The 23,349-nt window shown below is 42.0% G+C and overlaps 3 protein-coding genes and 1 long non-coding RNA gene across 8 annotated transcripts; 3 read left to right on the forward strand and 1 right to left on the reverse strand.

The window, feature by feature from the left end:
* Window positions 1–35: 35 nt before the first annotated feature.
* On the reverse strand, window positions 36–11,975 carry LOC108056812 (probable Rho GTPase-activating protein CG5521). 2 transcript variants are annotated; one of them, XM_017140818.3, is made up of 8 exons: window positions 11,326–11,975; window positions 8,707–8,817; window positions 8,157–8,174; window positions 7,693–7,864; window positions 6,662–7,628; window positions 2,540–6,603; window positions 2,283–2,479; window positions 36–1,668 (listed from the first exon to the last, which is right to left on the reverse strand). In XM_017140818.3, exons 1-8 carry the CDS (start codon window positions 11,429–11,431, stop codon window positions 1,418–1,420), a joined length of 5,886 nt encoding a protein of 1,961 aa, XP_016996307.2. In that variant the 5' UTR covers window positions 11,432–11,975; the 3' UTR covers window positions 36–1,417. The 2 variants fall into 2 exon arrangements, with proteins under 2 accessions (XP_016996307.2, XP_016996308.2); XM_017140819.3 differs by lacking the exon at window positions 8,157–8,174.
* Window positions 11,976–12,560: 585 nt separating this feature from the next.
* Window positions 12,561–14,011, forward strand: Gr97a (Gustatory receptor 97a). The gene is made up of 2 exons (XM_017140817.3): window positions 12,561–13,648; window positions 13,701–14,011. Exons 1-2 carry the CDS (start codon window positions 12,605–12,607, stop codon window positions 13,932–13,934), a joined length of 1,278 nt encoding a protein of 425 aa, XP_016996306.2. The 5' UTR covers window positions 12,561–12,604; the 3' UTR covers window positions 13,935–14,011.
* Window positions 14,012–14,279: 268 nt separating this feature from the next.
* On the forward strand, window positions 14,280–18,006 carry Tsp97E (Tetraspanin 97E). Of its 4 annotated transcripts, XR_011419112.1 has the most exons (6): window positions 14,280–14,464; window positions 14,806–14,973; window positions 15,845–16,207; window positions 16,286–16,598; window positions 16,658–16,850; window positions 16,959–18,006. XR_011419112.1 is itself a non-coding variant. In XM_017140843.3 (4 exons), exons 1-4 carry the CDS (start codon window positions 14,405–14,407, stop codon window positions 17,052–17,054), a joined length of 687 nt encoding a protein of 228 aa, XP_016996332.1. In that variant the 5' UTR covers window positions 14,280–14,404; the 3' UTR covers window positions 17,055–18,006. The 4 variants fall into 4 exon arrangements, 2 of the variants coding, with proteins under 2 accessions (XP_016996332.1, XP_070073128.1); XR_011419111.1 differs by having other exon boundaries at window positions 16,286–16,850; XM_017140843.3 differs by lacking the exons at window positions 16,286–16,598; window positions 16,658–16,850.
* Window positions 18,007–18,816: 810 nt separating this feature from the next.
* Window positions 18,817–20,612, forward strand: LOC138913394 (uncharacterized). Its single transcript, XR_011419113.1, has 3 exons — window positions 18,817–19,087; window positions 19,306–19,381; window positions 20,490–20,612. It is a non-coding gene; the product is annotated as an uncharacterized lncRNA (long non-coding RNA).
* Window positions 20,613–23,349: the final 2,737 nt, after the last annotated feature.

Raw genomic sequence — 23,349 nt, forward strand, 5'->3', positions numbered from 1 at the left:
AGGAGGATTAGTCGCTTACAGCGGGATTTCAACTCTTTGAAGTTCAAGTTATTTATTATACGAAAAATACTCGACTGTTTCTCAAATAAATTAATAAATTAATATACATATTAAATTGTAGTTGTAAATGTAGGATGTATATAATCCGTTACTTGGTGTTAGTTACAAATTTCACATAGCTTTAATTTGCTTTTCGATTTATTTGTTTTTTTTTTTATACAAAAATGTTTGTTTACTCGCTTAAGGTTAATTGTGTTAATTAGACTACAGATTTCATAAAACATTTGTGCAACAAAAAGGCATTGCAATTAACTTTCAGTTGCCCGCTTTACATAAATACAAAATTAACATATCTTGGTGTAAATATATATAAATATAAATCTATCAATTTGATCAATTCGTTGAAACAATTCGCAGTGAGAAATACAAATGAAGAACATCCCTATACTTGGTTAATAAATCATCTTGTAACAATTTCATTTTTACACACAAATAAAAGGCGATTGTTTGAACAATTTTAGTTACTCTGCTGTTTTGTTTTGTTTTCCTTTCTAAGACTCACACTCCTAGTGACGATTGCCATCGACATTTTGATAGGGGATTGGATTGGTTAGTACAGAATGCTTAATAACTAGGCTACCTATACACATATAGGTCGATTACATAATACTAGTAGTTGACGTGTTGCTTTAAATGGGCAGAGCATGTTTCTATGTTCGAATTTTGATTATTCTTGCATTTTGTGCGTGACACTTAAAACGATTCTCGAATTCTTTGAATTTGCATCTCGTTGCCAAGCGTAAAATGTGACATAAAAATGTAAAAATAATAGGTATCTATAATATTGAATAACAGATTGCTTTGGATAAAAAGCGCAGCACGCTAAATGCGAAAAAAGCAATTGTTCAGCCGCAGCTGATGATCAATTTGCACTCGAATGCTTAAAGCTCATTAACTAAATAATCTTACATTACATCGAATTAATTAACATAGTTGAGTGCATGGATAACATAATTTCAAATTAGTGAGTTTGAGTGGACGCAAAATACAGCCGCATCGCATCGGCGATCGGAATCATCAATAAATACGTAAAATGAAATCAAAGTAACTAGGTAAAATTCGCAAAGCATTACAACACAGTGTTATCTTGGAATTGAAATGGAAGGGAAAGCGTTAGAGAGTAGCGTTCGATTAGGATAAAGCTGAAAATAAATAGTTAAATACGCTGACAGGCTAAGCTGGAAACTGAAATAAATTACAATAACTAAAGTAGGAGGAAACGTGTTTCGCAATACTATTCGTTTGCATTAGAACTCTCTCTGCATCTTTTCGGGCCTGGCTTGGCCCTCGGCCCGATTGGTGGGGAAGGGAATGCAGGGTGCAGATGGTGCCGGGAATCGGAGGAAAGGGTCAAGTATTATTTGAAGCGGCGCTGCGGCAAAGTCGGACTCTCGGGCGGCGTATCACCGCCTGCTCCTCCTCCGATGACGATCTGCTGCAGCGAGTGCTTCTTGGTCACGCTCTTGAAGGGAGCACCCAGTTTTCGAGGGCCACGCGGCGAGGCGGAGGCCATTCCGGTGGCTGCCTCCATGGCTGCGGTAGATCCAGCGGAGGCCGAAGGCGCTATGCCCATAATGGGACCCGAGTCAATCGAGGCTTGTACCCAACCTGAAAAGGGGGATATAATATTAATATTTGTTTACTAATTCCCTGACAGCAAACCAGGGTTCGGAATTTAACACACATGTTAGAAACAAGTACAATTGTATTTTACAATGTGAGCAAAGTTTTGGACATATGTGTCAAAAATAAAAGTGTTAAAATGTGAAAAATAATTGTAAGCACACACAGCTCACTTGTGTTTTTTACACAATGTGTTATTAACACAACTTGTTTTTTACACACTGTGTTTTTAACACAAATGAAAATTACCAGAATATCTTAATTCCTATTTTTAACCGTTTCAAAGCATATATGAACTTTTTAAACTACAGAAAACCGGGAATTTTTCAGTTCAACATATATTTCTGACGTTTTATTGTCAAAAACTCATTGTGTTAAAAACACGTAGTGTAAAAAACACGTCGTGTTGATAACACGTTGTTTAAATATCAAAAATAACCTGTGTGTGTTATTTATGTTTCTAACATATGTAAGCTACAATTTTTTGACATGTGTGTAATCAATCACTTTTTTTGAACCTAACACTTTGTTATTTAACATGTTAATAACACAAGTTTTTTACAGAGTGTCTTATTTTCCGAACCCAGCAGCAGACTCACCTTTGACGGAGGCACGATTGTGATCGAGCAGAGCCGAAGCAAGTGGAGCTGCCGAACTGCTGGCATTGGATTCCCTAAGAGTGCCCAACGTGGACAGCGGCATGGGATTGTAGATGCGGCTGGCAAAGTCCTCAAAGGTGGTGCTCTCCTTGTAGCGTGAAGATACGCTATCCAACGACCTGTTGCGCTCCTCGTAGCTAAGGGTCATAATTAAAATCTATTTAATGTCCAAAGATCACTATTTCCGAACTACTTACAATTGTTGGTAGAGCGGCAAGGCGGCGCGCTTCGTTCGACTGGCATTGATGGCAGTGGCCCGGATCAGGGTGGCCAGGCAGGCGCCACTCACAACGCTCTCGTTGGCCAGCGGGCCAAACCATGGAACCTCCGGCTTCCTGTTCACAGTCACCCGGAACAAGCCATTTCGCAGCGGATAGACCACAATCAACACATCGCAAAACTCGGTGGGCAGAATGTCGCGTCTGTAATCCCGATGGTGTTCGCTCCACACGATGTGAACCTCGTCGTTGCCCAGATGGCGCGTCTTCAGCAGCATGGCCTCCGAGGAGTCCGACGGCATTCGGGTGGCCACATGGTAGACCACCTCCAGAAAGGGTGTAGCATAGTAGGGAGCTGTTGCTCCGCATCCCTGACGCGGCAGTCCGCCCAGGAAACCATTGTGCGTCTCCAGATCGATCTCCCAACCCAAAGCGGAGACGAACATCTCGTAGGTGCTGCTGCCACTCGTATTCCTCAGGATGCTTCCCTTATCCTCCTGTCCGGCGGCCACATAAATCACCGCCATCTTGTGGGTTTCGCGGCACTTTTGCAGATCCACATTTCGCAACTCCCGCATAAGTTTCTCACTGCGCTGGAGCAAGTGCGTCCTGGACCGTCGCTCCCAACCGGCAAGACCCAAATGGGAGAAGAGCAGCCGGCAATACTGGAAGGGCATCTCGGTGCGGGTGGGCAGGGAATCAAAGGAGGGTGTGGCGGAGTGCAAGCTCCTCTGATCCGGCTGCTGCAACGAGGAACTGGAGCTGGCGTGTCGCAGGGCAGGCGAAGGAGCCTGCGCCGAGTGGGTCACGAATTCCTGCTCCAACAGGCGTTGATTTAGTATCACCGAAATGGCCTGCGCCTCCTGATTTCCACTCAGCGGACTGGCACTCGGGGCATTCAGCTGGCTAACAGTGGGAGCCACACACTCTGGACTGGTGTGACCAATGTAGGCCAGCATATCGTCCAGTTGATCCAGATCCGGGGCCATATCCTTGGCCAGCGGCAGCACGCCCGCCGGACGGTGACGCAAAGTGTGACGAGGCAAATCGTGCGACACCATGGAGGACACCATGGAATCCAGCGGTTGATGAATCTTTGGTGTGGTTTTTGGAGCAGCTTCCTCCGCCTTTCGCGGTTCCGAGTACAATATGGAGGCATCCCAGCAGGCCTTCCCGTTGAGATCCCGCATCAGGACCCTAACTTGCTTCTCCGCGGTGACCAAACCGGCTGTTATTCCTCCGCCGGGCAGCTTCAGCGTGGGCAGCTCAATGAAACTGGCCACCAGACCGGAGTTTAGCATAAACAGCTGCATATTCTGGGCACTAACCACCGAGGGCAGCTCCACAGAGTCGCGTCGCGTCTCCACCTGACCACCGTAGGCGGCGTTGCCAATGTCATCCTGCTCCTCGACCATGGAACTCAAGCGAGATGCGCCGATTCCCATGGGAAAGTGACCCACGTGGGTCACCAGATGCATGGACACCGCCTTCGCGCACAACTTAATGGCTGTGATGCACTTCTGGATGGTCTCGGATGTCTGATAGGTTGCCTCCGGCAGGCGTCCGTCTCCCTGAAGGTCGTCGTGTGCGATGTGCATGTCGAAATCATCGTCGGCCGTTAGTTTCACCCTCTCGTGGCGTGGAGCTCCCGAGGCAACTTGCAGGAGAACCCGGAGAACCTGCAGCACTAGAGTATCTCCCTGTTCGTTGAACGGAGCCAGCATAATGGCGGCTGGAATAGCCATGCAGAATTCACCCAGGCAGAGCATCAGCGAAGTGAGAACCACCTTGTCCGAATCCTTGGGCTTCGTTACGTTCTGAATTTCCAAAGCCTTGCAAATGGCTGTGATGATTAGCTGGGGAACCCTCTCAATGGCCGCCAGTTGCCGTCCACGTTCGGCGCACAGCTTTAGTGAATCCACAGCCACCATGGCAATCGTATGATGCTTGAACTGCAGCGCCTGGAGGAGTACCTGCAGCACTTCTTTAATCCGCGGATTGTAGACTTGCGTCTCCTTGGGATGCACGTCTTTGTGATGCGGCACCGCCTGCTGAAAGAGGTTTCCCCTTCCGGAGGACGATGAAACCGGTTGCGAGAGACGCATCAGGAGCCACTGGCCCAGTTGGGACAAAGCAATGCATCGCGCCTTGGCTGAGGGTTCCCGCCTGGCGCATCTGAGCACTATGTTCAGGATGTGATCCTGCAGGTCCGGACACTCCATAAGCTCAAACTTTTGCGGCGACGGCTGCAGCACGGGGCGTGGCAGCAGGGAGGACGGATAGCAAAGCAGTGAGCCCAAAAGGGCGGCCACTTCGGCTCGAGGAGTGCTTCTTGAGACCTCTAAAGAAGTCAACAGTATAGCACTCGCATGCACCAAGTCGAGCAGGAGTAAAGTGTGTCCCGGCAGCAGCAAACTCAGCAACCTAGGACCCTCCAAGTGCTTGAGAATGGCATAAATCAAGTCCCGATCCTCGCCGGTAAGCAGCTGATGGAGAGCATGATAAAACAGGGGCAGCTGCTGCATGCCCACGGCTCCGTGAATCGCAAGGGAGCATATCAATTGCAGGGCCCACAGTTTGCCTTTTTTAAAGGAGCGATCCAGCGAAAGAGATCCGTAGCACCAGGGCGCCACAATGCCAATGGGTGGCACTAAAGTCGGGAGCGGTGGCGTGCTCTGATTATCCGCGGATATCCCCTGATTCTGCTTGATCTTGATCAGGTTTTGCGTCATCTCCAGCAGGTGCATGAAAACTTGGGCGTGCAGTTCCGCCTTGGGAATACGATTGACATCGCCCAGGGCGCCCAGCATGCGCTTCCACATGATGGAGGTGGAGTCGGGATGCCAACCCTCCGCCGAGCCTCCTAAAATAATGCAGCGACGTCCAGAAACACTTCCCGAATTGCTGCCGTAGCTACCGGAATTTGCATCATCCAAGCTGGCATCGATTTGCAACTGCGCATCCTTGATAGATCCACCTTCAATTCCACTGCTCGCTGTGGGCGAGGGACTCCTTGAGCCCGCTCCACTCTCGTTGTCCGCCTCCTGGTAGCTGTCCGTCTCCTCTGCCTCGCCCTTTGTCCTCGCCAGTGAGTCCAGGGACATGGCTCTTCGCAGGTCCTGTGGATTCGAGCGATTCTGCTCTCCCATCTGCGGCGGCTGCTGCTGCAGCTCCTTGGGCTTCGGAGTGGCCGCTCGACGGCGTCGTATCCTCGAGCTCCTGGCCGCCGAAGCCAAGCTGCCTTCGCTGTAGCTCCTACTGAGCATGGGAGTCAAGGGAACGGGCCGCGATCCATGGCCAGTACCGCCCTGGGATTGCGTGTGCTGGTGGTGAGGTCGCGGATGATTGGCCAGCGGCACCTGCGACGAGGTCTCCTCCGAGCGACTGCTACTCGATTCCGCCAGCGACTCGCGCTGTCTGCTTTGGCTGATGGCAGCGGAAGCTGAACTGCCTCCATTCGCACCACTTGCCGATCCTGATCCCTGCCAGACGCTGCCGATGCGACGACGTTTCTCCGCCCGACTCTCCGCCACTCGATCCAAGGGTAAATCGAGGAGATTTATGCCATAGGTGTATCGGGAGAAGACACGAGTCAGTGTCTGGATAGTCTTGTTCCACTCAACGATGAGCTCTTCGCGGTGCGTCAAAGATTGCAGGACATTCAGGAATTTCTCCCACAGCTGCACGTTGACGGGGACTTTGGTGTGCGCTCGTATCCATGTGACAATGAGAGTCTGGAATATAGCCGATCCCAGGATTCCGCCCAAAGTGGCACTCTTATTAGACCCACTTGGCAATGTGTGGTGATTCTGGTGCAGCACCACCGAGGTGACCTGCAGCAGCACCATTAGCAGTTGCTCCCAGGTGCGCGAGTCCATCTCCGTGTTCATCACCATGGTGCGGTACACATTCAGCACCTTCTTGCAGATCTCCGTCTGCTCCTCCAGCGGCGTAGAGCGATAAGTTCTCGATCGCGTGGGGAAGCAGATGTTCAGATTGGCCGTGTTCACCAGGAACACATTCGCCGCATTGGTCACAAACACCTGGGGAAATAGCAAGAATTAGAAAATAGATTCCAAGCGAAAGATAAAGTTAGTTTACTTGTAGCACATTTTGCCGTCCAGCCCTGACTGCCAACTGATCCTTGGAGCCCGCAATGGCACCCACGTACGAGGGCGTGCGCAGTCGCTGACTCCTGGGGGTTCCACCTGCGGTTGAAATAGGCGGCGGATCGTCATTGGGCTCCAGCAGGAAAGGCGGTGGAGTCTCGCCCGTCATCCAATCCCGGTACACAGCGATCGCAGTGCGAATTGCTTCTATTTGCGGCTTGGAGGTAAAGTTCAGCAGAAATGCCTGACGATAAACCTCGTGCACAAAGTTTATGTTCTCTCGACTGACGTAGAAGACATCCCGAACGATGAGTCCCTGTTGATAGCCCTGCAGGCGCACATGGTCCACGTCCTCGATGTGCAGCGTGCAGTCCAAGCGGTGGCTCAACAATCGTTCGTGGGTGAATCGAGATACCCAGTTGATCAGGACCACCACACACGAAGCCATCACCTCCTCCTTCTTGTTAATCGATCGCATGACGGGCAGATCCAGGCGGGGATTGTAGATGGAGCAGCTGACATCGAAGTTGGGCGAGAAGACGGGCAGGAAAACGTCCATGAAGCGCTGCAGCAAGAAGGCGAATGCCTTGTGATCCTTCTGGGCGCGATTATCCCGCCATCGCAAGCAGGCCGCCGTGTGGACCATGCTGTTCAGCAGAACCTCCAGGCCATCCCGAGGATCGGGGGGCGCAGACTTTTCGCTGGACGAGGGAGGCAGCAGGGCCACCACCTCGGAACTCTGCACGGGATGCGAGAAGGCGTTGTCGTGGAAAACGGAGGCCATACCCCCGTCCGCTTTCATATTCGGATGGGTGAGAAAGTCCGAGGCACTGAACTCAGTATCCGGACCAATGACTCCCTTTTGGGGAACAATAAGGCCGGGGATGAGATCCGCATACATGGCGTGCACATAGCCGGGGGCATTCTCGCCCAGCGTCTGGTACCACAGCAGGAAGTATCTGGAAAATGGAGAGTAAACTTATTAAATAGAGTTCTTAGAGCGAAACTAAAGGCTCTACTCACCTCACACCTTCCCTTCTCAGCTTGGGCGAGTTGCCCAGATGCAGCAGCTTGGCCATGATGCGACTCAGGGAGTGACATTGCCACCGGCGGGCCAACAACTCCGGCAGCAGGCATAAGATCTTCTCCAGCAGCCATAGTGAACCGTCCAGTTCCTCGCGATGCGCCTTGTGAACTGTTTTAATAAATTAAACAAAAATATTATAAGTAAAAGAAATACTAGAATAAATAGGAGTTTCCTTTTTTGCTCTAAAGATGCATTGCAAATGTCTGGACAAGCACAAGATGCAAAGATGTGGTGCCATTCGGAGAGATTTCAGAGATTTCAAGCGAAGGAAGAAAGACCATGGAACATAGACGCATGAGGTTATGGTAAACTGAGTTCAAAAGCAAGGTCGCAGGAAGTGGAGGCGGATGCAGTGGTCAAATGGTCAAGTCGATGTCAATAAGGAACCACATTAACTTACCAATGTGAAACGGAAGTTCTGCCAGTTAGGGGATTTACAAAAATAGAGAGAGAAAAACGGGGGTAAAATAGAAATAGATGAGGAGTTCAATTTAGAATATCTCGTTTGTTTTCTTTTATAACATATAACTATCTCTACAAAAACGGGACGAAGCATATAAAGATTAACGAAAACCAGGCAAAAGATTTAATGTCGTCGCTGTTGGTTTTTTTAATTGGTGGAACTTAACAGGTCTCAAAAGATACGAGCGAATTAACCGAAAATTAAATGGGTCAAAAAAACAAAAGGTATTCTACGAGGAAGAGAAGTTTAAATACTCTTCTTTCCCAACTTTGAATTTACAATTTACGTGGTCTTGAAAAATAAACATCTATTAAATATATTGAATCTTATTTATTTTACAGTTTCCCTTAGAGAACACACAACCTTTTTTAAGTGGCAAAATAAAACAGCAAAGAAAACATTAATAAGACAGAGGTATAAAAAACCTCAGCTATCGGTTGATAATAAATATTTATAACTGGGTTAAACTCAGCGTAAGTTAATTTACCTTTTTGCTTTAGATTCGCCTCGGCTTGAATAAAGGTGTCGTAGAGAATAAAGTAGACATGACTGTAGTTGGTCTCGAACAGTGATTTCGACTCTTCTAGCTCCACATTATCTGAAAAATATATATTAAAATAGGTCAGCAATTGGGATAACGAAATGCATATTGGGTAAATATTTTCTATCAATATTGGTACGATACTACAGTGAAATGAAATGTTTTCATCAACAAATACCCCTAGTAGCTTTTTGTAATTAGGTATACCGTCTTAATTACATCGGAATTCATAGATAAGAGACTAATTAAACTGAAATATTACCAAAATGAAGCCATAGTTATTGCTCTGTAAATCAGTGATAAGAAAATGGCGCCAGGGGGCAACAACCAAGATAGTGACGCAACATCGAATCGAGCACCTGTGCATGTCACTATTGATAAGGCTGCAAATCCAATCCAGGCAGTTGATGTCTTTTAAACTTATCTATATAAAAAACGAACGCATGACGATATCCACAATAACAATAACAACAAACGAAACTGGTGGCCAGAAAGCTATTAAAAGTCGAGTTACGAAAAAAACACGTTATGATGGGTGCTCAGCGATTTGTGATGAATCAGTGGGGATGGAGACTAGGGAATGGGGTATGGGGAATGGGGAACTTGGGGGGTGGGGTTCACTGCCATTGCCGGCTTGCTGTCATCAGCAAAACACACTGCAAAACAGAAGAAAGCTAAACAAAGAGATAAAGCAGAGTAAGAAACCTTTGAAACCGGTTCCAGTAGAAGGCCAAAACGCAGAGCGAAGATGTCTACCATTGCACAGAAAAGAAAACTACGCTATTTTCTATTTCATTACAAGAGATCTTAAGTGGTTTTAAAATTTAGAATTTTATTCATTTGTAATAATGATGATATTATTAGCAAAAAAATTTTCAAATTTTCCAAAATTCTACAAGTGGTTAAAAAAATATCTAAAATATTTATCTTGTAAATACTATTAAAGATATGTACATTTTTGTATAGAAAATTAAAAACTTTTTTCGCTGTACTTTTGCTGATGAACTGGTTAAAAAACAACAATTTGGAACGCAGCCATTGGGAAGAATGTCTAATGCGTGTAATTTGCCAAGGGACAATGGCAACTGGGGGCAGCAGCAACAACAATAAGAAATAACAACAATAGTGCACCGGAGGGTGTCAAGTCAGGTGTATTCGTAATTTTTTGTATCGGGAGGCACCTGTTGGAAATCGTTCGGCAAAGTGACACAAAAAGAAAGCCACTGAAAAGAGGTGGCGAAGGTGGGGAGATTGCTCATATCGGCGGCTCGTACTCGAAAGCCGTACTTGCTGTACAATGTTGGCCAATACGGGCCAAATTCTGTAACAAGAACTAGAAAATTACTCTAAGAAATTCCTATTGTAAAAATATTTATTAGAATATGACTTGACTTCAACAAAATTGTGTTTAATATTAATTTAATATTTTATAATAATTCGTAGAAAAAATGAGAAGTCAGGAAACTTTTATCATCAGTCATAAAATGTTTGCTTATGAGGAGACACAAAAACTTATTTGCTTTTTTTTTTGACTTCACATTACAGTTAAATTGTAAGAATCTTTATTTTTATTTCAAAATTTATTTCTGTGGGAATTGACTCATTCAGACATTTTTAAGCTAAGTCTAGTCATCATTTTTTAATGAGATATAATAAGTTTATCTATAAGTCAAGAACAAATAAATTGATTCTTTCCGAAAATGCAAGGAAATAAAAATGAGTAAGGGTACTAAAATTAAGTAAAGTGAGTCTTGGAAAAATCCGACTTAGGGAATTTGGCCTGTGTCTCCACTTGTTCGCTTCTTTATCATTTAACGTGTTTCACACATTTTCGCTTGCCACATAGCGGAGCATGTGTAGATGTTTTTCTGTAATCTTTTTTTCCGTTTTTGCATAAATTAATGTTTTTACTGGAAGACTGGTGGGGTTTATGTGGGGTACAATCGTATATGTGTGGAGGTTCTTTTGCGCCCAACAGGAAATGGCCAACATTGTGGATCCACTTTTTGTTGTTGTTATGCGAACTGTGGGCAGAACGTCATTGAGAGCGAGCCACCGTGGAACAAAAATGGTGCGAACGACGCCCACCAGACCAAAAAAAATATATGAGTATGTATAAAAAACAGCCAACCAGTTTCATTGTTATTGCTATGAATGCAAATAAATTATGAAATAATTAACAGCCAACAGAACCGCCAACGCGGGACCTTGGTTTCAAGGGGCATTATAACTGTAAATGGTCAGAAAAAAACGATTTTTGGAACAATATATTTTGGCTTGAAGATTATTGAACGTATTTTTAATACATTACATAAAAAATAAAACCATTAAAAACAACTCAACGAAGAATATTTTATTAAAAGTCAAGATTTAAGAACTTTTTTTGGGTGTATTTCAAATATAGTTCTGAACTGTGTTGTAAATGCTTACTGTAACAAAACCTATTATTGAGGGAACCCCAAAATTAGAGTTTAGATGTGATTTCAACCTATGTATCAATGTAAGTTAGTGGGAAAACTACTTTCAGGTGATACAAAAAGACAAAAACTATCCCTTTGAACTCACCCAATATCATGCGTAGGTGTCGCAATCTGGAAGCGGAATCCTTTTTGCAATCCTGCAATTTGGCCGTGGACTTCTTCACGTCGGCATGCGATTTTTTTGTAAACATTTTGCACCTTGAGTTCTCTGCCCCGCACACAAACACACATCACACACACACACACGCACACGGAGGCACAAGTGCAGGCGGTATACACTTTCTATTTGCTGATTTTTTCTGATTTTTTCCACCGATTTATTTTCTCTGCCTGATTTTGTTGCCTTAGATTTTCTCTGGCTTTTTTCAGCTATTTATTTATACGCGCACGCCAGCGGAGGCAAAAAAAATCACTTTTTGTCCAGCGGAGCGCCCCGGAGAAATTATTTAGCAATAGCAATAGCAACACGCCCGCTCTTTCGCCCGCTGACGTTGCTCGTCGGGTGGAGGGGGGTGGGCGGTGGTGCGGGGGACTGGAGCTGGCTTCTCTCGCTTTTCGCTGCTGTTTTCCGCCGTTTCCCGACCCTATTTCATTGCGATTTATTCACGGGCACACTCGGCAACGCGCTTTTGCACTTGCAATCCAACGGCTGGCGATTTACAGCGCATTTTTCCAGCTTTCAGCGTTTATGTTTTCTTTTCCATTTGCGTCGCGTCTCCAGTTCCGTTAAAGTTCAGTTCACCACTGTGGTTCCGCTCGCCACAGTGCTGACTGGTTCGCATTGACAAGGCGGAACCAGTTCGCGGGGGCAAATGAACCGTTTATGCAGCACCTGTTCGTTAAATTAAGGATTAAAAAATTTTATTGATTTATTTTTGGAATTTTTTGAACTCACTTTATCGGATTGTCGACCGCTTTTTTAAAACTAGAGATAATTTAGAGGAACCTTTTTTATTTTTTTTTTTAACTTTGGGCTTAAACCATTTGTTTTTATAAAAAATATACAAAATTGTTTAAAATTACTTATTCACATTTTAAACTTAAACAGCATGCAGAAAAAAATTTTTGTAATATTAAAAATATTTTTTTTAAGTTTATTAAAAGCGGTGTTATTTCGTGAATGAACCAACGTTTATTTTATTTAGTAGATATTTTAAACACATTTGAATCTGATCATAGCAAAATTGTAATAAGTAGTAGTCTTTTTCCAAAACACCTGTTGCTATTCCTCTAATGTAGTCATAATTAGGCATTACCCTGATTCATTTAAGAAATTTATTATTTAATCGGTGATAAAGAGGCTTAGTAATTAAACGGCAATTTAACCTAAATGACGGGTTTTGGTTCATCCCCCATTCAGTGCAATGCGGTTCCTTCGAAGGCAAACTCGTCGATTTCGCTCCACCTGGCAGCGATTTCTGCCTGCCCGATACCGTTGTTGGAAACTCCATACAAAATTGGTTATGATTTGCGTCTACTCCACCGTGTTTCTAAATATTCTATACGGAGTCTATCTCGGTCGCTTTTCCTTCAGGCGCAAAAAGTTTGTGTTTTCCAAAGGAGTTACTATCTACGGTTTTATTGTGGCATCGATTTTTGGAATATGCTACGTCTGGAACATTTATAGAGAAATTTCTACGGGTCAGATCGGCGGAAGGCACACAATTGGAATATATTGCTATATGAACGTTCTCGTTTGTCTATTCAACTATGTGACACAATGGGAGAAAACATTGCAGATAATCCGGTTTCAGAATAGTGTTCCTTTATTTAAGGTCCTAGATTCACTGGACATATCGGCGATGATTGTGTGGCGGGCCTTTATCTATAGCGTACTCAAGATCCTTATTTGCCCACTTATTGGGTACACAACCTTGACCCTTTACCAGAGGAGAATCCAGCCGGATCTTCAGTGGACGAGTTTGGCTACCGCAAGGACCATGCTGCCACTTATAGTATCGAATCAGATAAATAACTGCTTCTTTGGAGGCCTGGTAATTGCAAATCTGATAGTGGCCGCTGTTAATAACAAGTTACACGGCATTGTAAAGGAGGCGAATATGCTGCAGTCCCCTGTCCAGATGAATCTTCAAAAACCCTATTACCGAATGCGTCGTTTTTGTGAATTAGCCGATTGTCTGGATGAGTTGGCCGAGAAATATAGCCTCACTGCAGGCTGCTCGAGAAATTACCTTAGATTCACGGACTGGTCCATGGTTCTCTCGATGCTGATGAATCTTATCGGCATCACCATGGGATTCTACAATCAGTACTTGGCCATTGCGGATTACTACATCAACGAGGAACCCTTTGATCTTTTTCTGGCCATAGTTCTATTGGTTTTTCTGGCTGTCCCCTTCCTGGAACTCGTAATGGTGGCTCGGATTAGTAATCAAACGCTACTGGAGGTATTGCTCATTTGTAAACTTAAATATTCTATAAAGTTCTGGATAATTACAGACCAGGAGAACTGGGGACCTCTTGCAACGATTCGATCTCCAGCATGCCGATTCCCGATTCAAGCAAGTGGTGAATGCTTTTTGGCTGCAGGTCGTCGCCATTGACTGGAAACTAATGCCGCTGGGTCTTCTGGAGCTCAACACTTCCTTGGTCAATAAGGTTTTCTCGGCCGTAACTGGTTTCCTGTTGATTCTCATTCAAAGTGACTTGACTCTAAGGTTTTCTTTAAAATAAAATTGTTTCTAAGTATGTTATATGTTACCACATAATAATTTAGCTCAATTTCAATAAAAACTTAAAATTTTTTTGAATTATGAAGTACCGTGAATATTTGGCGCCAAAGACCTGAAAATATCTTATCGATAGTACTCATATTTTCGTTCTTTTCACATCTTGCAACACAACAGCTGTTTTACCAGGACAAGCGATAGTACCTAATTTACATTTTTTTAAATAATTTTGGTTAGTTAAATATATATTTTAAGGGAATATTTTGTTTTTATACCACTATTTTAAATTTAAGTTGCCAATTCAAATCACATATTTCGATAGCAGTGAACCAATACTAATCGATTTGGTTCCTGAACCATCGATAGCAATATTGAAAGTGAAAACTTCTGTACGGAATAAATTAAATTAGCTTGTTTAAACTCGTTTAAATACACCATTCTTAGCAGCCAGAAACACTAAACAAACCAATAAACATGTGCGGCGGTTTCACCTGCTCGAAAAACGCGCTAATTGCGCTCAACATTTTGTATGTGGTAAGCCAACAACAAAAAACATAATAATAACAACAACGATTGGGAAAAACGCAAAAAGCAGAAACAACAAACACGGAAGAGGAACAATGAGTAAACGGCAGCAACAACAATGAGTAAAACAAAATATTGTTTATTAAATTGGCTCATTATTTGGGTCTATAAATATGTATTGATTTTCCTGCGGCAGGTGCAATATCCTGCATGTGTTTGTGTGTATACATATTTGTTGTTGCTGCTTTCGAGACGAGAATCCTTGAGTCCTTTTTTCATTTGCCTCCATTCTTTCTTTCCTTCTTCTCCGTATGTGTGCTCTTGTGTGTGCCTGTGGTGGTGACCCCCAGATGATTGGATTCCTGCTGATTGGAGTGGGCGTGTACGCGCGTGCCGCCTCCATCGTGACCAACCTGCCGATTGTGGGCGGGATCCTGGCCTGCGGCGTCATCCTCATCTGCATATCCATGCTGGGACTGGCAGGAGCCGTCAAGCACCACCAAGTGATGCTCTTCTTCGTATCCTTTTGCCACAAAACCTATAAATTCGCAAACAGACAGGTTTACTAGTTTCTGTCGAGCTAGAACTAGAGTTTACTAGTTTGTGTTGGCCTAGAATTAGAGTTTACTAGTTTCTTATGAGCTGAAATAATTCTTATCCCAGATCTCTAGAGATTTAGAGGCAGAAATGTTTCTGTGAGTTCAAAAAAATTATAAGGTTACGCAGTTTCTTATCAAATAATGATGAAATTATATTTCTTCTAGAAAAAGGCCATACTTTAAGAACTGATTCTGTTTTACGTGGTCGAGCTATATTTTTTCAACTTTGATATTTTGATATTTTATATTTTTAAATTATTTTTTAAAAATGAAACATCAATGTTATTAATTCCTTGAATTGTTTTTCAATCATTTACAATAATTTGTTTAGAAATTAAAATATTTATCTAAAGAATTAGTTTTTGAAATCTATCATAATTGTCAGGAATAGTTGAGTCAAGATAAGAAATGATATACGAGAGCTTTTTTTTAATCAACTAAAATTCAAGAGCTGTAGGACTTTAAGAACGTAACACAGAAACACTGCATATTTCAGTCATATCTATCACTGCTATTATTCCGACCGCAACTGTGGGGCAGCCACGAAGGTCGTGGCATGTGGAACAATTAGCGTACTTAGACAAGTACCCACTTCCGAAGAGAAAGCGGGCCCGTAATGACTGAAATTATGAGTGGGCCCAGTGGCTTTAGCTGTAGCTGTAGCTGTTGTGTTTCCATGACGTCAGCTGGGGGGTATCGTTACGTGACCCCCAGTGGAAAAGCAAATGTATAATATTTCCTACGCACTTCCACCGGTTTAGCCTTAACCTTTAGACTCTACCCTCCGCAGTACATGATCATTCTTTTCATGCTGTTCCTGATCCAGTTCTCCATTGCCAGTTCCTGTTTGGCCGTCAATTCCGAGCAGCAGCAGCAGTTCGCCGAGCAGGGATGGATGACGGTGCCTACGGATTTGCGCAAACAGGTGCAGGATAGTCTGAAATGCTGCGGATTCAATGCCACTGGACCGAGCACATCTAGCGTGGTGCCGCCGCCGGAGGAGCCCTCGTGCGAGCTGATCAACCAGCAGTGCTGTGCCCACTCCACCGAGCCGGACTGTCGCTGCGAACCCTGCGGACCCCTGCTGGAGGACAAGATCGACTACGCCTTCAAGTTGTGCGGCGGCCTGGGCATCTTCTTCAGCTTCACTGAGGTATGGCTTATTTTAGAAAATTATCTTATGGTGAAAGTAATCTAAATTTCTCAACAAACTCCCACATGCTGCCTTAAGTTCGTTGGCGTCTGGCTAACAGTTCGCTATCGCAATCAAAAGGATCCGCGAGGCTTGCCCAGCGCTTTTCTCTAAATTGCACGCTAGTCGAGAGAACAAGAAAAACATTTTCCAGATACAGAAAAACATCCAAAAAGTTATTTAGTGCATGTATCTCTGCTCTGTCTCTGCTAAATGTTTGGTGTTGCTGGATGGACGATTTCATGAGCTCCAAAGGGGCCCACATACCATATATATACAAGCATCCTTTATATTTATACCATCTACAGATACATATATACATATATATTTAATCACATTGCCGCAGAACTATGTACGTAATGTGTTAGGTCGTAATTGATATACAACTTTAGACATATATACATATTATAGAGAGATATATATAAAGGGAGAGAGCTACGCGTTTAACCCATTTACGAACCCGAAAGCAAGCAATCAGCAAAGAAACATATTTCCTCTTACTCTCAACACACTTCCTTTAAAACTTCCCAATCAAAAAATCGTTTAAATTGTACTTTAGACTGCCTGCTCTTTGACTAAGCATAAATCCAACAAGTGGCCAAGGGTGAGACATGTTCAAAAGTTATTGCACCTTGAGTTTCTTTTTATTTATAAATTTCTTAAAATTGAATATCATCTGAGCAGTATTTAATTGGCTTTATTTTTACCACAGGTATTGGCCGTTTTTCTGGCGCGTCGCTACCGCAATCAACACGATCCCTGCTATCTGCCCGCCCGCGCCGTCTTTCCGCACGATTATCTATATTGAAGGGGCTGAAGAAACTACAAAATGGAAGTGAAACATTTTAGTCAAAGGGACGAAGGCTGAATTCTTATTTTTACAATCGCGTTTCCTAGCGAGAATCGAATCCAAACTCGAACAAGAGATTACGCTCCGGAGAAGAAGTAATACATGTGCTCAACACTGCTGCTTCATTAGAATATTCTTATTTTACCATTCGATTGGCTTTAATTTCACAGTTATTTAATTCTTAAACCTCCATTGAGATTATGCTTAGATGTAATATTGTAATTTAAGTTCAACTATTCGAATCACATTAGTTAGCTCTTAATGCCTTTCTTTGCAACTCGCAACAATCATGAACGACTCGACGGGACTCGACTTTAAACTACTGTACCACTACGAGACAAACATTTCAACAACCTGATCTTAATGTAGAACTAACAACCAAGTCAACAATTGTAACTAGCAACGTAATAAGTATACATCAACCTATATACAAACGTAATTGCATTATTGCCCCTTGAGGCGTATAAACAATACTCTAAATGTTAGTTGTGTGTTAAACTTTAAACTAGCGAGAAAAAAGCCCACAAAATAACAAAAAAAAAAGAGTAACCCTCTAAGCATACATGTCAACAATTATACAAGTCTATATGGATAGAACAACCTACACATAAGAGAACTGCTTCTTCGAATTTTTCACTCCTTTTCCGCACTTGCTCGACTTTCTCTGCAGCTTTTCCTTCTCGACTTTCACGCCCCGCAAAAAGCCACCAAGAACAAAAACAAACACATCACACCCAACAACACGCTTCTTCCCCGTTCTTCGCACACATCACACTCACAAGGAAATAGTTTTCCCTGCAGTTTCCTTTGCAGTTTCTTTTCGAGCGACAAATAAACCATTAGATAATATTCTCTGTATTCTGTGCTGTGATTGAAGTAAATATGATCTTTAAACAACAAAAGCAAACAAGCGAAACCAAGTTTTGAGTTTCATTTCCCGCATTTCCCCAAACCCAATTAATGAGCGACACACCCTCGTGGGATTTTGCGGTCTGGGATATCACTAGCGAAGTGTCTCGGCTTACCACAGTCATCCTGGCTGGCCGGAAAAGGTGGCGGACGGTGGAATAAGTGAGGGTTTAAGGTATAAGGAAGATATTGATTTTAGAACAGTTCAAAATTGTAATTTAAAATTTATGTAATATGAAACCAGACATTTTTCTGTTGTAGGTATTTAATTTAAGATTCCCTGTATAAAATATTTGTTATATACTATGTTTTTAATTTTTTTAGGACCTTTAAATCTGAATCCTTATCTGAATATTTACTTTTTAAATAAAATTTTCATTATATGTATTTTTTTATTTTTGACATACGTTGGTTAGTAGTTAAATTTTTAAATTAAATTTTTTTTTGCTTTATTTCTAATTTCCTATATTTCTAACGTTCCATAACCACAGTGCCCGTCGTGCCCAAACACCATAATCATCATAAGCGCGGGAGAAGATTAACGCTAGCACTTATTTTGACGCCTCCCTTGGGCAGGAGAAAGGGGCGGGCCCATTGAGTGAGCTGGTACACTCATAAAAATTAATTTCTAAATTTTGGAAATCTCGCCATTGAATCGGCCTACCTTTGAAAATAGAAAGAAAAATTCTTGTAATTAGAAAATTGGCCTTTGAATACAGAAAACCTTTCTTGATGGAAAAAATTCAAGAAAGAATTTTTCTTAAAAATAGAAAAATGAAAATCTCATATGTTTGTTTAGCCGTCGCAGCCAAAACATTTTTGTACGTATTTAAGGACAAAATCACCTTTGAATATATGAATGAAATGACCCTAGAATATAGGAAAGTAGCCATTGACTTCCTTCGGCTGCCGAATGTTAACGACAAGAAAAACGAAGTGGGACGAAGGGCCTACTCGGCCCGACTACTACCCGGCTACCGACTTCTCTGATCCCCCGAGCGTCAGTTGTGAAAAAAATTCGTGAGTGATGGACGTGATTTTCAAGCGGATAAGAGGTGAAGCCTTTTTCCGAATATTCAAAGGTATGTAGATATGTATATAATTTTTTGTATAGCGGGAGTACAATTGTATGTATGTAAATAAAGGATACATTTCAAATCTCTTTACCAAGCGTATACCAATTTAGGTGAATTGTTTTTTAGCTAAGAGCTACGTACATACATACATTTGTACATAAATTTGTGGGTGTACAGTTCTATAATAACTTTATCTTATTACTCGCATTTTATTTATTTTTCAGAGTGAAAATACCTGCAGTTGCATCAGCCAAATAATTTGTTTGTCGAAGCTGTAATTTTGTTTTAAAACCTTCTAAGGTAAGAAAAATATGTTGTATTTGTTTGACATACTTATGTATGCATGTAAATATCTATGCATGTACGCGGCTCACCCGATCTGAAACCCGATTTTCAACCCTTTCATATTCTGCTCCTCTCTCTCGCTCGCTTGACCTACGCGTCGCGACGTTTCTCTCTTCACCTTCTTAAAACTGACACGATCTGCCCTGCTTACATTCGGTCTCCCTTCGCGCAAAGGACTGTATGTAAATACTGACTGTACCCAGCGGCGAACAGGCGAATGGGGTCTGGAGAAAAAATGCATTACATGTAAAGAAAATGTAACCGATTACTATCGCTGCTTTTCGTTAGAGAAGTTGTAATCAGGGCTCCTATGACTTCGTTTTTTCGTTCGCTAACGATTTCCCTTCGTCAAAAATCACAAACACACATAAAAATTATTGTCTATGTGTTCGTTTTTCGTTTCCCCTCCCTCACGTTTGATCTTCGGAACTTTAATAATAACAGCATGCATTCTAAATATAGTTTGACGAACTAAAAAAAGCACAGACAATGGCCGAGCGGTTAGCCTTTCCATCCATTATACAATAATACCCATGTTCAATTCCTACATGAGGAAAGAATATTTTTTGTTTTCATAAATGAACATGCATTACAACTCAGCATACGTTTTTCAAATTGTATGTTGAATTTTCTCTAGTCCGTCTACATTTTGCATTACAATTTCGGAAAAGTATATTGAATTCGTAATGGAGACCCGAAGGTGATTCGGCCCTAGCATACTTTTCCCATTACTAGTAATGCAAATTGTCTCCCGACCACATTACAAGGCGGCCATGCCTATGGCAAAGTAATCCATGTTGTAATCCATTGTTTCTCTATTACGAGAGGAGAAGTAATGCATTCGTAATCCATTTTGTAATGGCAATTTTCGCCGCTGGGTATGTGCCTCTCTCTCTCTGAAATTCGATTTTCAACCCTTCATTTTCTACCTGTCTTGCTCCTCTCTCTCTCGGTCGTCTGTCCAACGTGTTTGTATTTTGGCTATTATTAACATTACATTATTTCAAAAAAGTTGTTTATCTAAAAACAAATCATTGATATCCCAATAACTCTTTTTTTCTAGATGAGGAAAGGCGAAGAAAATGGATCACCTTAGGTCATATGGAGTTCAACAGACCTTGGGTACAATGTTTTTACAATGTTTTCTTGAGTCAAAAATGTGTTATTTAAAAATGTTTAAATGTTAAGTGTTAAATGTTTTAAATGTATATAAATATAATATGCAAAAGAAAAAACCAAGTTACATTTTATTTTTAGGGTTTCAGTGTTAATATAAAACTTCCTTTCAAGAAATATTATTTCTTAAATCAAGAAATAAAATTTCTTGATAGGAAATTTAAACAAGAAAGAATTTTTCTTGTTTAAAAGGTGCCTTTCTAAAAAACCCTTTCTTGTTTTAAGAAATTTCATTTCTTGAAACAAGAAACAAACCACCTTTGAAACAAGAATCGCCTTTCTTGTTTTAAGAAATATTTTTTCTTGTTTTTATGGTGGCTTTCTAAAAAACCCTTTCTTGTTTTAAGAAATTAAATTAAGAAAGGGTTTTTTAGAAAGCCACCATAAAAACAAGAAAAAATAAATTTCTTAAAACAAGAAATATTTTTTCTTGTTTTAATGGTGCCTTTCAAAAAAACCATTTCTTGAAATAAAGGTGAGGTCGCCTTTGGCAAAAATTCAAGAAAGAATTTTCTAGATTTTAAGGAAATTCTTCGATTTTTTTTTATGAGTGTAGGGTGGCCCCATAACGCGGCTCAAACGAGAATCTGGCCTAGGAAAATTCTCACTCAAAGCTGCGACGAATTGGGCCAAGTTCAACGCACTGCGATGCAGAAAATATTGTTCTCCCGAAAAGAGAGTGGAAAAGTGGGGCGGCCAAAGAGAGCTGGTCGCTTACGTAACGAAACGTGGACTCAGTTTTGGGGGCGGGAATATCCAGGGGGCCACGTTTCCGCTTTTGCGTGGTGGAATGTGGGCGTGGTGGTATCCTGGATGCCGGGCTTACCCCAGCCGCAAGTTCCCGCCGCCCAACCTCAGGAAAACATCCTTGTGACCGTTTCTCAGTAGGCCTTGTTGACACTCGCAGCGGAAATGGTCAACAACAGATGCGCCTTCGTCACAAGAAAATGGAAATGGAAAATTCCTCCAAAGTGTCGTGTCAACGAGGCGGGGGAAAACATCAGTATTTATTTGTCAAATAGATCAACGAAATGAGCGTCTGTGTGCTAGGTGCTTGTGCGAGATATCCTATCCTGCAGGGGCCATTGAATAAATAATAATGCACACTAGAAATAAAATATCGATTTAACAAGTAAACACACAATTCTTTTGTGGGTGTGTTGGAAAAGCTGGGATTTTAAATCAAACATAAATCGTTTAAGGGTAGTAAATAATATATTACTTTCAATCCTTACATTTTTTACTTCCAAATAAAGCTTAAAAATGGGTTTAGTCATTTAAAAGTTGATTAAATTATAAGGTATATCATCTGCCAAGCCCCTTGATTAAATTAAATGTTATTGACCCTTTTCCCCTTTATTTTTGTAGTGTGCTTTTCACTGACACGCGTCTGATATTAAAATTCCTAATGGCTGGGCCCTTCCTTTATCCCTTAATCCTCCATATGCTGGGTTCTCAACTGTTGATCCAACGTTGCGTATGAGCAATGTCTTGTCGATTGCGTGCCCCATGAGATATATAAAAACGATGCGATTCCCGGCGCAAAGTAATGATTATTATTATTATGCAGCGAAATGGAAATTTCAGGCCATGGCTATGAAGATTTCTTTCTTGTCACTTGAGTAAGTAGATTGTCGAAAATTCATCAAAGCGAACAGTTTAGTCACCGTTTTACTGCCTCCATCGACGACTTTTCCTCTTTCCTGAATAAAAAAAAGGGGGAGGGCCTGTTCCGCCCAACGTAATTCGTAATTCGAATTTACTGCCCATGTCGGTGTCGTGTCATGTTGGACTTATTATCTCCGTCTGGGCCGCAGTCAAGCATGGCGATGTTTTGGGGCATGGATGTTTGTATAAATGTATATATCTGTATATGCCTGTATGTAAAAGCTAGGAAATTAAGCAATAGAGAACAGGGGAAAATTTATTTGAATGCCAATGTCAAGTTAAAGTCAAACCGCCTATTGATTAAACTTAATTAAAACCAACGGTCAGATGTGATCTCATCTGAAGGGAAAATTTACAGAAATTCATTGGCTTGTTGTTCTACATTCCTTGGCATTGAAATAATATTGCTTCTGAAAATCCGATCATAAACAAATAGTATTTTTGGTAAACACCTAAAAATAATTATCCACGGATTTGTTAGGCTAAAAAGAGAAGTATACACACTAGTTTTCATTCATATAAATACAAAAAAGTATACATTATTCCCTCTGTTTTGACCTGTTTAATAGATTTTGTTTATCCTTCAATTCTAATTTATTCAAGACTTCCACTTCAAGCAGCAAATATCCATTGCGAAAAATCCCTTACATTTTTGTGCTCAATAAAATCCTCAATCCGCTTGAATGGCAAACGCTTTACGACCCTCATAAAACGGAATAAAATGAATAAACAAATACCGAGTTATTTTTTTCTTTGCCCAAGACCGCAGTTATGAGGTGACATACATGGCGTATGCGCAACGTCCACCCCCTAACTACAAAGATTGAGTATACGACAGCGTGCAACTTGTTATTCAATTTTTCAACACCTCAAAGGTTTTTAAGTGCACATTAAAAAATAATTAAATACAACTTTAATGGTCGACTCATGAGTCCTGCAGACCCAGTAATTAAGAGACGGCCGAATGGATGGCGCGTGTAGAATGGTCTGCGCAGCAGCTGTTGCATAGAAAGTGAGTGAGATTTTCGGAGGAGAATTGTAAACACTTTTTATTGGCTTTGCTTGCTTAGCTCTGGCCA

The sequence above is a fragment of the Drosophila takahashii genome, chromosome 3R (genome assembly GCF_030179915.1).
Source record: "Drosophila takahashii strain IR98-3 E-12201 chromosome 3R, DtakHiC1v2, whole genome shotgun sequence".
Taxonomy (NCBI): Eukaryota; Metazoa; Arthropoda; class Insecta; order Diptera; family Drosophilidae; genus Drosophila; species Drosophila takahashii.

What these genes read in the sequence shown, in the direction of transcription:
- LOC108056812 (XM_017140818.3), bottom strand. Translation starts at nt 11,431, where the DNA reads ATGTTTACAAAAAAATCGCATGCCGACGTGAAGAAGTCCACGGCCAAA. An exon ending in CTGAGAAGGGAAGGTGTGAG is followed by an intron (nt 7,629 to 7,692) that starts GTGAGTAGAGCC and finishes TCCATTTTCCAG; the next exon opens with ATACTTCCTGCTGTGGTACC. An exon ending in CAATCGTGCCTCCGTCAAAG is followed by an intron (nt 1,669 to 2,282) that starts GTGAGTCTGCTG and finishes CCCCCTTTTCAG; the next exon opens with GTTGGGTACAAGCCTCGATT.
- Gr97a (XM_017140817.3), top strand. Translation starts at nt 12,605, where the DNA reads ATGCGGTTCCTTCGAAGGCAAACTCGTCGATTTCGCTCCACCTGGCAG. An exon ending in GTAATCAAACGCTACTGGAG is followed by an intron (nt 13,649 to 13,700) that starts GTATTGCTCATT and finishes GGATAATTACAG; the next exon opens with ACCAGGAGAACTGGGGACCT.
- Tsp97E (XM_017140843.3), top strand. Translation starts at nt 14,405, where the DNA reads ATGTGCGGCGGTTTCACCTGCTCGAAAAACGCGCTAATTGCGCTCAAC. An exon ending in CGCTCAACATTTTGTATGTG is followed by an intron (nt 14,465 to 14,805) that starts GTAAGCCAACAA and finishes GGTGACCCCCAG; the next exon opens with ATGATTGGATTCCTGCTGAT. An exon ending in ACCAAGTGATGCTCTTCTTC is followed by an intron (nt 14,974 to 15,844) that starts GTATCCTTTTGC and finishes TACCCTCCGCAG; the next exon opens with TACATGATCATTCTTTTCAT.